General features: G+C 40.7%; 1 protein-coding gene across 1 annotated transcript in view; it reads left to right on the forward strand.

The window, feature by feature from the left end:
• The window catches only part of P2RX2 (purinergic receptor P2X 2), a 75,424-nt gene that overhangs the window by 14,750 nt on the left and 42,831 nt on the right, over window positions 1-17,843 (forward strand). The window contains exon 4 of the mRNA XM_073554801.1: window positions 6,383-6,458. Coding sequence (XP_073410902.1) covers window positions 6,383-6,458 — 76 coding nt within the window. The remainder of the gene's footprint in view (window positions 1-6,382; window positions 6,459-17,843) is intronic.

Consider the following 17,843-nt stretch of genomic DNA (forward strand, 5'->3'; position numbering starts at 1 on the left):
ACAACAAAATCACACAAAAATCATCAATGGAAATCAAATTTATTAACCAATGTAGGCCTGGATTTGGAGTCAAACACAAAATTAAAGTGGAATGTAATGTCCTTAAAACAAGTCAAAATGAGGCTCAGTATTGTGTGTGGCCTCCATGGCCTGTATGAGGCAGCGGATGGTCTCCTGAGGGATCTCCTCCCAGACTTGGACTAAAGCATTCGCCAACTCCTGGACAGTCTGTGGTACAATGTGACGTTGGTGGATGGAGTGAGACATGATGTCCCAGATGCGCTCAATCGGATTCAGGTCTGGAGAACAGGTGGGCCAGTCCATAGCTTCAATGCCTTCATCTTGCAGGAACTGCTGACACACTCCAGCCACATGAGGTCTGTCATTGTCCTGCATTAGGAGGAACCCAGGGCCAACCGCAGCAGCATATGGTCTCACAAGGGGTCTGAGGATCTCATCTCGTTAACTAATGGCAGTCAGGCTACCTCTGGCGAGCATATGGAGGGCTGTGCCGCCCTCCAAAGAAATGCCAACCCACACCATTACTGACCCACTACCAAACCGGTCATGCTGAAGAATGTTGCAGGCAGCAGATCGCTCTCCATGGCATCTCCAGACTCTGTCACGTCTGTCACATGTGCTCAGTGTGAACCTGCTTTCATCTGTGAAGAGCACAGGGCACTAGTGGCGAATTTGCCAATCCTGTTCATCTGTGGCAAATGCCAAGCGTCCTGCAAGGTGTTGGGCTGTGAGCACAACCCCCATCTGTGGACATCGGGCCCTCAGACCATCCTCATGGAGTCAGTTTCTAACCGTTTGTGCAGACATATGCACATTTGTGGCCTGCTGGAGATCATTTTGCAGGGCTCTGGCAGTGCTCCTCCTGTTCCTCATTGCACAAAGGTGGAGGTAGCGGTCCTGCTGCTGGGTTGTTGCCCTCCTATGGCCCCCTCCACATCTCCTGGTGTACTGGCCTGTCTCCTGGTAGCGCCTCCAGCCTCTGGACAATACACTGATAGACACAGCAAACCTTCTTGCCACAGCTCGCATTGATGTTCCATCCTGGATGAGCTGCATTACCTGAGCCACTTGTGTGGGTTGTAGAGTCCATCTCATGCTACCACGAGTGTGAAAGCACAACCAACATTCAAAAGTGACCAAAACATCAGCCAGAAAGCATTGGTACTGAGATGTGGCCTGTGGTCGTGGGGAACCACTCCTTTATTGAGTGTGTCTTGATAATTGCCAATAATTTCCATCTGTTGTCTATTCCTTTTGCACAACAGCATGGGAAACTGATTGTCAATCAATGTTGCTTCGTAAGTAGACAGTTTGATTTCACAGAAGTTTGATTTACTTGGAGTTATATTCTGTTGTTTAAGTGTTCCCTTTATTTTTTTGAGCAGTGTATTTATACAGTGGGTAAGGAAAGTATTCAGACCTCTTTAAATTTTGCACTCTTTGTTTCATTTCAGCCATTTGGTAAATTCAAAAAAGTTCATTTTTTTCTCATTAATGTACACTCTGCACCCCATCTTGACTGAAAAAAAAATGTAGAAATTTTCCCAAATTTATTAAAAAAAGAAAAACTGAAATATCACATGGTCATATGTATTCAAACCCTTTGCTCAGTATTGAGTAGAAGCACCTTTTAAGCTAGTACAGCCATGAGTATTCTTGGGAATGATGCAATTCACACCTGGATTTGGGGATCCTTTGCCATTCTTCCTTGCAGATCCTCTCCAGTTCTGTCACATTGGATGGTGAACGTTGATGGACAGCCATTTTCAGGTCTTTCCAGAGATGCTCAATTGGGTTTAGGTCAAGGCTCTGGCTGGGCCAGTCAAAATTGGTTGCAGAGTTGTTCTGAAGCCACTCCTTTGTTATTTTAGCTGTGTGCTTAGGGTCATTGTCTCATTGGAAGGTGAACCTTTGGCCAAGTCTGAGGTCCAGAGAACTTTGGAAGAGGTTTTCATCCAGGATATCTCTGTACTTGGCCACATTCATGTTTCCTTCAATTGCAACCAGTTATCCTGTCCCTGCAGCTGAAAAACACCCCTATAGCATGATACTGCCACCACCATATTTCACTGTTGGGATTGTATTCAGCAGGTGATGAGCAGTGCCTGGTTTTCTCCACACATACCGCTTATAATTATCACCAAAAAGTTCTATCTTTGTCTCATCAGACCAGAGAATCTTATTTCTCATAGTATGGGAGTCCATCATGTGTTTTTTTTTAGCAAACTCTATGCTGGCTTTCATATGTCTTGCACTGAGGATAGGCTTCCATTGGGCCACTTTGCCATAAAGGTCCGACTGGTGGAGGGCTGCAGTGATAGTTGACTTTGTGGAACTTTCTCCCATCTCCCTACTGCATCTGTGTAGCTCAGCCACTGTCTTCTTTACCTCTCTCACCAAGACTCTTCTCCCATGATTGCTCAGTTTGGATGGACGGCCAGGTCTAGGAAGACATTCTGGTGATCCCAAACTTCTTCTATTTAAGGATTATGGAGGCCATTGTGCTCTTAGGAACCTCGAGTACTGCAGAAATTCTTCTGTAACCTTGCCAGATGTGTGCCTTGCCACAATTCTGTCTCTGAGATCATTGGCCAGTTCCTTTGACCTCATGATTCTCATTTGGTCTGACATGCACTGTCAGCTTTGAAGTCTTATATAGACAGGTGTGTGCCTTTACAAATCAAGTCCTATCTGTTTAATTAAACACTGCTGGACTCCAATGAAGGAGTAGAACCATCTCAAGGAGGATCGCAAGGAAATGGACAGCATGTGACTTAAATATAAGTGTCTGAACAAAGGGTCTGAATACTTATGACCATGTGATATTTCAGTTTTTCTTATTTAATAAATTTTCAAAAATTTCTACTTTTCTTTTTTTTCAATCAAGATGGGGTGCAGTGTGACATCTGGGGGGGCTGGATAGATTTTCCTGGGCTGGCCTCTGTAGATTTTGTCAGAGCTAGGATACTAGGGTTGTAAGAATGTGTACAATATGTAATACATAGACAAAGATTTTGGAAGCGTGATGGGGGGGTGGATAGGGAAGCTTTTTTTTGGTTTGTTTAGGGGATCAGCATTTATAGTGCCTTTCCAGATGTCTAAGCTGCTCATGCCATAGGTACTAATTCACCTCCATACCATGAGGGATGGAGTCTTTTGAACTGTCTGCTGATAACAAGCTGGATGGTCCCTCTCCTCTTGAGTTCACAGGATACGGTGTCTGTGGCTTCCATAAAGAATTTACAATTTTTATTAATTCAACCACAGAGAAGTTTTCAATTTTACCTCAGACCATTTTAGATGAGCATTTGCCAAGAGAAGACGTCGGCATTTCTGGATTGCATTGATATTTGGCTTTTTTTGCAAGATAGAGCTTTAAGTTGCATTTCTGGATTGCACAGAAAACTGTATCCACAGAATGATTTCTGTAGGTATTTCTGAGACCATGCAGTGATTTGCATGACCGAATAATGCCTGTTTTTAATACAGTGCAAATTGAGGGCCAATATATATCACCAGCTTAAAAATTCCTGCAGTGGCTGGATGATCACGTGTGCCCACTATTAAAAAGAATGAATATTCACTGCTGTCCACGACCATAGTCCCTCCCAGCTTCAGTGCATAGAGGTGGGAGAGATTATCGGCGTTGGAAGCAGTGGTCAGTTGTAGCAGCCGGCTCCTGCCTCCTGTGACCTGGTCATCCGCTGCTGCCGTTCCCCCACCCAACCATCCACAGACACAGCAGCTACATCCAGACTATAAGATGCACCACCCATTTTCCTCAAAATTTATGGAGGAAAAAAGTGAGTCTTATAGTCCAAAAAATATGGCAGTTGAAAATTGACCCTCTTTAGCACCACTTAGTTTTTCAACTTTTCAAGTTTTTGAAGATGTGTTGATGCCATAACAATCTAAATGAGGCAAATTTTCCAAAGAAATGGGAAAACGTTTAACTTTCACCTTCTGATCTGTGTTCTGTTCTGTTGTGAAAAAATAAGGCTATAAGACATTTCCAAATCATTGCATTTTGTTTTGTCTACATTTATACACAGCGTCACAACTCTAGCAATTATTATTTTGTTCCTTTAAGAATAAAGAGTATTTTTTTTATATTTTTCACATTACAGAACAGAATAAAATTTATTTCTGAAGCATAAATTCATTTGTTATGCCATTCCAATAATTTAAAATAGTACATATAAGTATCAACGAGGCCTTCCTGAAACTGTGACAACTTCACGGTCTGTTAAATCTGTACAGTTTTCAAGCTTTCAAATATGACTATGCAAATAGAGTCATTTTGCAAGATTACCCAATTCAAACATTTGGCAATATGTAGAACACCATGGGCAGATTTGCAGATAATTTCTTAAAAGTCAGAAAAAGTTAATTCCTTAATAGTTAATAGTGCAACAATTTATTAACTGGTAAAAGTCAAATTGTATATAACGGATGATATGATTTTTATGCAGTACTGTGCAAAAGTTTTAGACAGGTGTGGAAAAAATGCTGCAAAGTAAGAATGCTTTTAAAAATTGAAGTGTTAAAAGTTTATTTATCAATTAACAAAATGCAAAGTGAATGAAGAAAAGAAAAATCTAGATCAAATCATTATTTGTTGTGACCACCCTTTGCCTTCAAAATGGCATCAAATCTTAAATTCTTCTATGCACGCCTGCACACATTTTTTTTTTAACAAATTTGCTAAGGGAGGCTGTTCCAAACATCTAGGAGAACTAACCACAAATCCTATGTGGATGTAGGCTTGTGCGAATCATTCTATCTCTTCATGTAATCCCAGGCAGACTCAATGATGTTGAGGTCAGAGCTCTGTGATGACCATGTCATCACTTTTAGAATTCCTTTTTTATTAACACTAAATATAGTTCTTAATGACATTGTATGTTTAGGGTCGTTGTCTTGCTGCAGAATAAATATGGAGCCAATCAGACGCCTTTCTTATGCTATTCAATAATGCATTAAGTAACTGCTAATATTTCTCAACATTGAGGACACCCATAGTTCTGACTAAATCATCAAATCCATTGCTGAAATGGATCCCCAAACCTACAAGGAACCTCCACCATGTTTCATGGTTTTCTGCAGACCCTCATTATTATACCACTTTAGTTTTTGTGCATAGTTGAGTCACTTGTACTTTTCCATTTTGATGGTATGGTTTTTGACTACAGTTCTTCGATAAAGACCACTTCTGGCCAGGCATCTGTGAACACTAGATGAGTGTAGCTGAGTCCCAATGGTTGCTACCAGCTCTGAGCTGATGACCCTGCTGGACATCTGATTCCAAAGGAAAGTAAGCATGATGTGTCTTTCATGTACGTTAATAAATTTCCTTGGCTGACCCCTGCATCTGCAATCCTCAGTGTTCACTATCTTATGGTGCCCTCATTGCTGAGAAATACAACCAGATACTTGTCCATCATGCAATATCATCAGGGATTCTTCTGATCCAAATGTATTTTTCAGCAGGAAAACAACTCTAAATATACAGTCAATGTCATTAAGAACTATTTACAGTATAAAGAAGAACAAGGAGTTCTGCAAGTAATAAAAAGCCCCTATCATCCGGAGCCCTAATCTGAACATCATCAAATTTGAAGAGAAGAATGGCACTCCCTTGATAAATAGGTGCAATGATAGGGTCCTAACGCTTATCAAACACAAAATTAGTGGAATCTGGCACTCTAAAGATTAATTTTTATTGAAATAATGAAATAGTGTATACATTTCAAATAGCAGCCCCCGTGCTAATGAACCTAATGTTGACACTACATGATCCAGCAACCACTGCGACGAATGTCGTCATTGCGCCACTGCACCAGGCATTTGAAATTTATACAGCCGGAGTTTAATTTCTATGCATTTGTGAAGTCATATGTCTCTATTGTATATCTTTGGAAGGTCGATTAGATCAAAAAGTCAAAATGTTTATACACTATTACTTGATTTCAATAAAAATTCATCATTTAAAGTGCTGGATTCCACTAATTTCTGAATGTCCTCAAGTTTGTGTGGGATTACTGGAAAAGAATGAAGGCTTTGCACAAGCATACATCCTCAGAAGATCTGTAGTTAGTTCCTTCAAAAACTCTGTGCAAGCCAAGTGTTCCTAGAATAATTAATACTGTTTTGAAGACAAATGATGGTCACACCAAATATTGATTTAATATATATGTTGGATTCTCCTTTGTTCATTTACTTTGCATTTTGTTATTCAATAAAAATTAACTATTCACACTTCTATATTTGATAGCATTCTTTCTCTGCAGCATTTTTGCCACACTTGCTGAAAACGTTTGCACAATATCGAATATATCTAATATATTTATCTTTTTTCCAGAGTAAGAGTGTAATTGATGCTCGCTGCGTCTCAGCTGAAGACTGTAAATATGGACAGATGCATGTGCTTGGTCATGGTAAGTCTCCTGATACTACTAGTCTTCACTACATCTTTACTGTCACTCAAGGACAATATAGACATATTTTCGTTGTCATCTGTGATCATACAACATCAAAGTATTGGAACTCCAGACTCACCACAGACAGTGCATAAACAGAAATCAAGGCGCTAATTATATTTTGCAACCAATCTTGCCTTAAACCGGTGAACTTTACCTTCTGAGTCATATTTGTTTTTGAAGACCCACTTACATCCGATAGATCTTTTTCCTTGTGCCAGCTCAGTAAGCTCCCATGTCTGGAGTTAGTGAAGGTGTAGTGACCAGGTCCAGACTGGGTATGTCCCTTTAAGTAACTCTGGACCGTGAGTAGCTTTTGTACACATCAACTCACCCCTAAGTTATCCTTTTACTGTTATATGGTTTAAATGAATCCATTACTCACTAATCTCATATATTCATGATTTATATTATTCTCAAAATGTGAAGTCTGACACAAGAATTGAGAGTTATCCTGTTGGTCAGTGACCCTGTCACCAAAGTTCAATGGGAGGAGCTACCTCCAGTCTCTGTGGAGACAAGACAGGGTTCTGGAAGATTCCCTGAGGAGTCTGGTTCAAGATGTGACCAAGAGCAGACCTCATGTGAGGGGTCTTCCGATCCCCTCCAGGCTCTAAGCCTGGAGATTTATCCTTCTCTTCATCACATCTTACAGCCAGGCCTAATGCCTTGGATCTTCCCCTGACTTCTACAGCCCAGATGGCTGAAGACTTTTAACCTTTTTTTAACCCTGGATCCCTGCTGTCCGGTTTAAGGCGTGCTTCTCCAGCATTAGGTCACACTAAATGTGTACAGAAGAACCTATTGCTCTGTGTGTTGAGGAAATCGAGGGCCCCCACCTCACCGCAAATTATCCGTTATTTACTTCAAGTATATTTCTGCATGTACCGTGACCAGCTGAGGAAATGAATACGGGATTTCAGGTCTGTACATATTGCCATATATTTCCTCTTCTGCCTTTATGCTACCAAGAGATTTTGAACTCTCTTAAAATTACCTGCAAGTACTGCTCCTAACTAATACAGGTTCTTAAAGCTCCGGAACCTCAATTCTGTGTCAGAATCCAATCCTGAACTGTATTGGCCATGGATTCCCCATGTGAACTGTAAACCATTACTCCATGTTATATCTCCCCGTTCTGCTGAAGTAAAGCAGCTGTTATCCCCAAGACGTGTTGTCTGTGGTTATTGAATCGGCTGTGGACACTGTGTGGGGGTGGATGACAGTGAACGTAATAGCCCCATATCAGGGCTGTTGCAAAGGGATTTCATCTCTTCATTAGCAGCCTTTATCCTCTTCTGCTTCTTGTGAACAGGCAGTTTTTGCATCTCTTGCCATGACTGTGGCTCTGGTTCAGGAAGTGTTCTGACCATATAAGAAAGGTGAAACACAAAAAAACACACGTATAAAAATACTCTGCTGTAAAAAAGTAACAGTAAACAGCAAGTGCTAGTAAAAAGATAACAAAACAGGGTATTTGGTTAATACGTTTTTTGTAAAAAGTGTATACTAAGCCTGTAATGCAGTGCTGGATATCGTACAGCCTGGGGAAGCAGTGCTGGCTTTCCTGAACCAGAGGAACGAGGTCTGTGAGATACCTCCAGAGTGGACGGTTGGACAACCGTGAGTGGCACTGACCTCGGTCAGAAAGAGACTGTACTGTCCTATGGAACTGAGTGTTTAACGGACATTGCCCTGGCCTGTGTGTGAACAGTGTCTGAGGGAGCAAAGCCCTGTTTATGAACATTATTATTTTATGTTGCCGGACCTAAAGGCTGACTACTCTGTATTTGTGCTGCTGGGGATATGGAGCAATAAACCCAGGAGAACTTTTAAGGAAATTGAGTCTTCCTGTATGTTATAGCGCTGCCAAGCGGGCATTCCCCAATGCACTCAGTGAGCGCTGCCTTACAGCTGCTCTACCAAACGTCAAGGTAACATCATCAGAGCAGTCCCTAACTGATGTATTTAAAAACCTGACCATGTGTATAGTACCTATATGAGCAGGATTCAGACAGGTAATGTCCGATGTGGACATGCTGTAGAAGACGGCTTTTATGTGCATGGCCCACAAGGGAGGGGTGGAAACCTCCCTAGTCTTGCAAAAACAAGAAACCAATTGAATACAAACAAATGGACACAGTGAACAAGTCTGTAAGACAGTGTTCACACCACCAGAAGACTTAAACCCAGAAAAACACAGTAAAACAAATGTATAAAAATACTCTGCTGTAAAAAAGTAACAGTAAACAGCAAGTGCTAGTAAAAAGATAACAAAACAGGGTATTTGGTTGATATGTTTTTTGAAAAAAATGTATACTAAGCCTCTCTACCAAATGTCAAGGTAACCCCATCAGAGCAGTCCCTAACTGATGTATTTAAAAACCTGATTATGTGTATAGTACCTATATGAGCAGGATTCAGACAGGTGACGTCTGATGTGGACACACTGTAGAAGACAGCTTTTATGTGCATGGCCCACAAGGGAGGGGTGGAAATCTCCCTAATCTTGCAAAAACAAGAAACCAATTGAAAACAAACACATGGGCCATGCACATATAAGAAAGGTGTCTAGCTGAGATACCTTTGTTTGGTCTTTCTGATCTCCTGACTGGAGGTTGACTTGGTTCTTCTGTGTCTTCCTTGGTGGCTTCAGAGCTTATCCACACTTCAGTGTTTTCTTTTTCGGCATCTGGGTTTGGTGATTCAGATTCTTGTTCTTGCTTTTTAGGTAGAATAACAGGTGTAACTTCATGGAATTTGAGTGTTGCAGAGTTTTCATCAATCACTACATCTCTGCTGATTGTTACTGGGTTGGTCGCTGGGTGCAGGATTTTGTATCCCTTTTGAGTTTCACTATAGCCCACCAGGACTCCTTGCTTTGCACGTGATTCCCACTTGGAACGTTTTTCTTGGGAATATACATAAACGTTTTGCTTCCAAATATCCTGAGGTGCTTCAGGTTAGGCTTCTCACAGTTCCATAGCTATGGAGTTTTATTTATGGCTTACCTGTCACTCTGTTTTGAAGATAGCAAGCTGTCATGATGGCTTCTCCCCAATGTAGGTAGATTCACATCAAGCAACATATTTCTTCCACTTTCACAGAGAGTACCGTTCTTTCTCTCTGTAATGCCATTTTGTTCTGGGTTGTATGGAATGGTAGTCTGGAACACGATTCCATCCTTTTTCAAAATGGTTTGCACCTTACTGCTTGTATATTCGGTTCTATTATCTGCACGCAGGGCTTTTGGCATTCTTCCAAATTTGTTAAACACTACAGCAAGATATTCTTCAAGCTTCTGTAGAACTTTATCCTTACTGTGAAGCAGGTAGGCGACTGGATATCTGGAGTGGTCATCAATAAATGTGAGATAATATCTCTTCTTGCTAGGCGTTTGAACACTCATTGGACCACATACATCTGTATGTATCAGATCCAGAGGCTGCGCAGGTCTAGTGGTGCTTATTTTAGGAAAGGATTTTCTGGACATTTTCCTTTTAAGACAGCTAGTGCACTTCATCATTTGATTACACTGGTTGATTTCAATATCATATGCAAGTTGAGCTAGCTTACTTACTGCTTCTGGGTCTCTGTGCCCAAGACGTCTGTGCCAAACATGGATACATTTCATATGTAGTTCTTGTCTAGCACTGTACACTCTTTCTTTGCATTTTAGCTGATAAAATTCATCTTGGATTTTTCCTTCTGCAAGAGTGTGACCCTTCTTTGAGATGATGCAGCTGTTATCTTTAAAAGAAGCTACATTCCCCTTTTGTGTGAGCTTCCTTACGACAGAAGACTGCTTTCAAAGCTGGGAACATAAAGAACATCCTTTATTGGGATCTTTCTGCTTTGTGCTGAGGAAACTGGACAGTGGAGGTAGCAGTCTGATACTCCTTCTGAAGTCATATAGTGACCAATAGCTAAGATGTCCGTTTCTGACTTGCTTTCATTAAGGTCAGTGAAGAAATCCTTGTTATTTGTCATATGGCTGCTTTCACCAGAATCTATACACCATATAGGCTGGGCCAGTACTGGCATTAAATGCAGCTTCAACACATGCAGAATCTATGACTGTTCTGCTTTTTAAGCTGACTCATTCTTGCTTTCAAAATTCTGCAGTCTGCTTTAAGGCTTTTACAGACAAAACATTCACGAGTTTCTCTAGATTGCTCTTATATTTAGGGAAATCTTGCATCTTTAATGCTGTTTCTGCTCTAGATTCATAACTACTCCTTACATGCTGCATTTTTCTCTTGAATTTATCCACAAGTTTGCCTTTAACATACTCTAGTGTCAGCTCATCATCTGGCCGTGCATCTAGTGCAGTCATGAGTGTGTCATAACTTTCTGGAAGACCACTTAATAGAAGTGCAGCAACATGAAAATCTTTAATTTCTTCTCCAATACCCCTGAGACATTCCACAATCTCTAGGGTGTTTCTTATATAGTCCTGCATATTCTGTCCATCACTTAGCTTAGACTGATACAGCTTTCTCATGTGATAAAGCTTATTGCTGAGATTTGATCTTTCTTTCAAAACCAGGGGAAGAGTCTTGAGGAGATCATTTGCATATTCCCAGTGCCTTCTGGGATAAGTGAAGAGTCTCCGCGAGCTCAACGATCACTGGGTTTTGGCCGTTGCAGCTGAAAAGAGGAAATCGGCTCGCGAATTTTGGCTCATCTTTCATCGTTTTTAAGAAATCTCAAGATGGAAGAGGCCAGGAGCCATTTGGTGAGCTGTATTTCTTGCTACATGTTCACAGATTTACCAGTGGAAAAGCCAAACTTCACATGCCACAAATGCAAGCTTGTGTTCCTGTTGGAGGAAAAGTTGCAAAATCTCGAAGAGAGGTTAGCTACGTTGAAGATCATTAAGGAAGGTGAAGAGTTCTTGGACAGAGCAGAATTATCTCTTCATGTTACAGAAAGAGAAGAAATTCGAAGTGCACCTGAAGAAACAGAGGAATGGAGACATGTGACCCAGAGAAGCAGGAGGATCAGGAGGCAGTCAGCACCCATACTGCTCAGAAACCAGTACCAGGCTCTCACGCAGGAAAACGATGAAGAAATACATCAGGATAAGACTTTGCCAACAAACAGCAACCTTGTACGCCTTCAGAGTCCTCCTGGATGGAGAAAGAAAAATGTTGTGAAGAAGAAACGGAGAGTGGTGGTCATGGGGGATTCCCTGTTGAGAGGAACAGAGGCCGCTATCTGCAGACCGGATATAACTTCAAGAGAAATGTGCTGTCTTCCAGGTGCAAAAATTAAAGATGTGTCTGACAGGATATCAGGACTCTTCAGACCTACAGATGACTACCCATTCCTGCTACTACATGTGGGGACAAATGACACCGCAAGAAACGACCTGGAAACCATCTGCAGAGACTTTGAAGACTTAGGCAAGAAAGTGAAAGAACTGGGAGCGCAGGTGGTCTTCTCTTCCATCCTCCCAGTGGATGGCCATGGAACAAGGAGGTGGAATAAGATTCTGCAGGTGAACAACTGGCTACGTCGATGGTGCCGTCAGCAACGATTTGGATTTCTGGATCACGGAGTGAACTACTTATACGATGGACTACTTGCTAGAGATGGGGTGCATCTTACGAAGACTGGAAAGCATGTATTTGGAATTCGCCTTGCTACACTTGTAAGGAGAGCTTTAAACTAGAACAACATGGGAAGGGAAGCAAAAGACCAGAAAAAGCCATACACCTGACAAATGCTATTGAGAACTCTGCTATTAGAAGTGGAAAGGAAGAACAAAGACGAAAGAATCTAATTAATAAAAATATTGGAGAAAGAGAAACCAATCACAAACTAAAATGTTTCTTTACTAATGCACAAAGCATGGGCAACAAACAAGGAGAATTGGAACTACTAACACAGGAAAAGAAATATGATGTCATTGGAATCACTGAAACTTGGTGGGACAATACACATGATTGGAATACAAGACTAGAAGGATACAACTTATTTGCAAGAAACAGACTTGATAAACGAGGAGGGGGTGTTGCATTGTATGTTAGAAACGCGTATATCTGCACAGAGATTGAAGCCTCAGAGACTGGGAGTTCTGTGGAAACTGTTTGGGTAAGAATACAAGGACAGAACAATGGAAAGGACACCATTGTAGGCATTTACTACAGGCCGCCTGTGCAAGCTGAAGATATGGATGAACTCTTTATGCATCAAATGGCCAAGTTCTCCAAAAAATATGACATAGTTGTCATGGGAGATTTCAACTGTCCAGACATTTGTTGGGAATCTCTCTCAGGCAAAACTAACAGGTCAAGGAAATTCTTATCCTCTCTTGCTGACAACTTTATCTTCCAAAAGGTAGGGGAGAAAACAAGGGGAACTGCTACCTTGGATCTAATCCTTATAAACAGGGAGGAAATGGTTGAGGAGGTAAAAGTGGCTGGAACCCTAGGAGGTAGCGACCATGCTATTTTAGAATTTTGGATAACTAGAGGCGGAAGACCTGTGAAGACTCAGACGTCAAGGTTAGATTTCAGAAAGGCAGATTTTAAGGGATTCAGAAAGATAATTGGAGGGATCCAATGGCTGGATATCCTTAAAGACAAAAATGTCCAGGAAGGATGGGAAATCTTGAAAAATGAAATTCTCAAAGCACAGTTGTTAACAATTCCGAAAAGAGGGAAGAATAGGAAGCATTTAAGGAAACCAGGATGGGTGAACACAGAACTTAAGCACATGCTAAAAAGGAAGAAAAAAATGTTTATAAAATGGAAAGAGGGAGGCATATCTAAAGAAGAATATAATGCTGTCTGCAGAACCTGCAGGGCACAAATCAGATTAGCAAAAGCTGAAAATGAATTGAGGCTTGCAAGAGATGTCAAAAGCAATAATAAAGGATTTTGGGGATATGTCAAAAGTAAAAGAAAAGTCAAAGATGCTATAGGATTTTTACAGGATGAAAATGATGAAATGGTAAGACAGGATGTTGAGAAGGCTGAACTTTTAAATTCCTATTTTGCATCTGTTTTCTCTCAGAAAGGAAATGTAACACCAACTGTTATTCACTGTCCTATTAAGGGAATAGAAGAATCCAGGATATCTATAAACAGAAAGATAGTGAGGATACACTTAGCTAACCTAAATGAATTCAAGTCTCCAGGTCCAGATGAATTACACCCCAGAGTACTGAAGGAGATAGCAGAAGAAATTTTTGAACCCCTCTCCATAATCTTTGAAAATTCTTGGAGAACAGGAGAAGTGCCAGAAGACTGGAGAAGAGCAAATGTTGTTCCTATCTTCAAAAATGGGAAGAAGGTGGACCCAGGCAACTATAGGCCGGTGAGTCTGACTTCTATACCAGGAAAGATCTTTGAACAAATTATTAAACAACATGTATGTCAATACCTGGATAAGAATGAAGTGATCAAACAGAGTCAGCATGGGTTTGTAACTAATAAGTCATGTCAGACTAACTTAATTTCCTTCTATGACGGTATCACTGATTGGGTGGATCAAGGAAATGCTGTAGATATAGTATATCTTGACTTCAGCAAAGCATTTGACAAAGTCTCTCATACAATCCTTATTGAAAAAATGACTAAGTATGGAATGGACATGGCAACTGTTAGGTGGATTCATAACTGGCTTAGTGATCGGACCCAAAGAGTGGTCGTAAATGGCTGCACATCCAGTTGGAAGAATGTCTCAAGTGGGGTACCACAGGGCTCTGTCCTGGGCCCTGTATTGTTCAACATCTTTATCAACGATTTAGATGAAGGAATTGAGGGTAAACTGATTAAATTTGCTGATGACACAAAGCTAGGAGGGATAGCTAATACTAAAGAAGAGAGAGAGAGGATTCAAGAAGATTTAAATAAACTGGAGAAGTGGGTAGCAACTAACAGAATGGTTTTTAACAGGGAGAAATGCAAAGTACTACATCTGGGCAATAAAAATGAAAAAAGCATATATAGAATGGGAGGAATAGGGCTAAGTGACAGCACTTGTGAAAAAGACTTGGGTATACTAATAGATCACAGACTGAATATGAGTCAACAGTGTGATGCAGCAGCAAAAAAGGCAAATGCAATTCTAGGATGTATTAACAGAAGCATACGGTCTAGATCACGTGAAGTCATTATTTCCCTCTACTCCTCTTTGGTCAGACCTCATCTGGAATATTGTGTCCAGTTTTGGGCACCACATTTTAAAAAAGACATCAACAAACTGGAGCAAGTTCAGAAAAGAGCGACCAGAATGGTGACCGGTCTGCAAACCCTGTCTTATGAGGAAAGGTTGCAGGATTTGGGAATGTTTAGTTTGCAAAAGAGAAGACTGAGAGGAGACTTAATAACTGTCTACAAATATCTAAAGGTCTGTCACATTGTAGAAGGATCAACTTTATTCTCATTTGCACAAGGAAAGACTAGAAGCAATGGGATGAAACTGAATGGGAGGAGACACAGATTAGATATTAGAAAAAACTTTTTGACAGTTAGAGTGATCAATGAGTGGAACAGGCTGCCACGAGAAGTGGTGAGTTCTCCTTCAATGGAAGTCTTCAAACAGAGGCTGGACAGACATCTGACTGGGATGATTTAGCGAATCCTGCTTTGAGCAGGGGGTTGGACCAGATGGCCCAGGAGGTCCCTTCCAACTCTACGATTCTATGATTCTATGCACTTTCTGTAACTCATCCCACATCTCCTTTGCAGTTGCACACTTGCATATATGATCATCATCTACAATGAGGGAGATCGTGCTTTGTGCTTTCTGATCCTTCTCTGGCCAATCATCTGGTAATGGATGAGGCACTCTTTCCTGAGTATATTTCCACGTACCTTCTCTTATGAGAAGCATCTTCACCTTGAATTTCCAGGACTGGTAGTTCTGGTTAGTGAGGCTTGGCACTGAGAACTTGACAGGATTGCCGCTAGTGGACATCTTCTCTGTTGCTCTGTGCTGCTTTTGCTCTGGGCTTCTGCTGCTGTGTTACTCTGGGGTTCTGTGTCACTCTGGGCCCACAACCTGTTGGCAGCGTATTATTCAGGATACTCTCCAAGCGTGTGACAACAGAGCTTTCTTTATTCAGGAACAATCAGGAATAATATATGATAAGCTTATTAGATCAGGAATAAATCATTTGTGTGTCTCTAGCTGTGCATCATCTGCAGCAGGCTGCTTCTCACATATACAGACACAGGAAAAACAGTCACATGCTCTTCCCGTGTGAGCCTCTGTGAGTTCTTTTTGTTCTAACTTTATGAACAGCATATAAATCTAATAAATCTAGTAACTGAACACTCAGACAGGAATGGAGTTGTTACACCAAACATATTCCAACATTATGCTTACTTTTTTATTGCAGAGATAAATGCTACTAATCTTCAAATCTCCACGTTGCTGCACCATCATACATCTCCATTCACCATTACATCATCCTACTTGTCTGCACATGCAGTTTTCTGCGGTACTCACTGCCATGGTCCATTGGACCTATTCCTAATATTCCCAGTTTTCAGCATTCTTTATAAACTCACTTTAAGGAGCCATATGTGGTATACCCAGAATCTATAGCAATTTTTTAAAATCAAATAATTTTTATGGAAAAACTCCAAATACAAATTTTCCATATTTCAAATAACATAAATAACATAATAATTCCATAGTATAAAAGACAAGCAAAGTATTTTAACTTCAATTCCTTAACCCACCCTAAACCCAAATCCGAACATTCCAGAGAAGACCATTTTCATTTTCAGAGCAGTTCTAGAATAACTGAGTATAAAAAGACTAACTATTAAGGGACAGCATCATAAATATTCTATCTGTAATTAGAAGATTTGCAGGTAGCCCTGGAATATCCAACCAAGGACTCCATATCTTTTCAAATTTGCAAATCGAGTTACGTTTTTGATAGACTCCTCTTTCCAACTAGATTATATTATTTATCTTTTTTTGCAGTTCTCCCATAAATAGATGTTCTGTGTCTAACCAATGAAATGCAAGAAGGTTACATGCTTGAAATAAGATTTGAGAGATACCTATAAATAAGGGCAAGTCAGCAACCACTCCATCTTCAAATAAACCCAATATACAGGGCTGCCACTAGGAATTTCGGGGCCCCGTACTGGCAAAATTTTTTGAGCCCCCTTGAGACTTTGCCCAGGCTCCACCCCAGCCCCGCCTCTACCCCTCGAACTGTCCACAGTCCCACCTCTCTCTGTTGGAAAAACTCCACTTATCACCAATCACACATTAACAGTTCCCATCATCACATCACACATATAGCCAGCAGCTTTTGTTTTGGCCAAAAGATTTTTTTAAGCAGCCAACACGACAAGGTAGACTCTTTTGGTCGGGCCCTACTCTACTCTAACCTGTTAAACATTTGTTAAACAATCCAATACAATTTAGGTATATTTTTTATTTATTTTTCAATTTTTAAAATGACCAATAATATCACATACAAGAGACAAATACCACCGCACCATGACGAGACACCATATTACCACCACATAGTGACCTATAATACCACATACAAGGAACAAATACCACCACACCATGTCCAGACCACATATTACCACCACTAAGACCAAATAATACCATATACAAGGAACAAATACCACCACAGCATGACCACACTATATATTACCTCCACATAGTGACCAAATAATAGCACATACAAGGAACAAATACTGCCACACCATGTTCGGACAACATATTACCACCACATAGTGACTGAATACTACAATACTGATCATTAATAAAAAAAACCCACAATACTAATATCACCATAAATGCCATTATACACAGGAGCTCTTTATACAGTATCAATGTACAGGTAATACAGTGATCACTTGTGACATTGTGCACAGGACCGCTGTATATAGTATACAGGGTATAGTGTCAGTGTACAGGCAACACACTGACTCACCAGTGACGTCTCTAGGTGAAGTTTTTCATCTCCGCTTTACATCTTTCATTCAGCAAAGACCGCCATCACTTCTTCCAGCCAGGGCTCGGCTCTGAAGGAAATAACACATTTATCTAGAGCATCGCTTGCAGAACACATTACTTCATTTTTTCCCAACTTCTAAACTACACCAGATGAAGAAAAAAAGTGACATAGTGTCACTCTGCACAGTAACAGGACCACCTCCCCCCCATTTAAAACAGTATTGTCAAAAAATAAAATAAATACATCACTGCAGTAATAATATCCCTTAATTAGCCCCTATGGTAATAATATTCCCCATCCTGGGCCCCCGTGTGTCTCATTCCTGGCTGTAGCCATATGTTCTCCCATCCTGCCCCATATGATCTCCCCATCCTGCCCCATGATCCTTCCCTATC

Source organism: Dendrobates tinctorius, unplaced genomic scaffold (genome assembly GCF_039654945.1).
Source record: "Dendrobates tinctorius isolate UK_male_01 unplaced genomic scaffold, ASM3965494v1 ptg000213l, whole genome shotgun sequence".
NCBI lineage: Eukaryota > Metazoa > Chordata > Amphibia > Anura > Dendrobatidae > Dendrobates > Dendrobates tinctorius.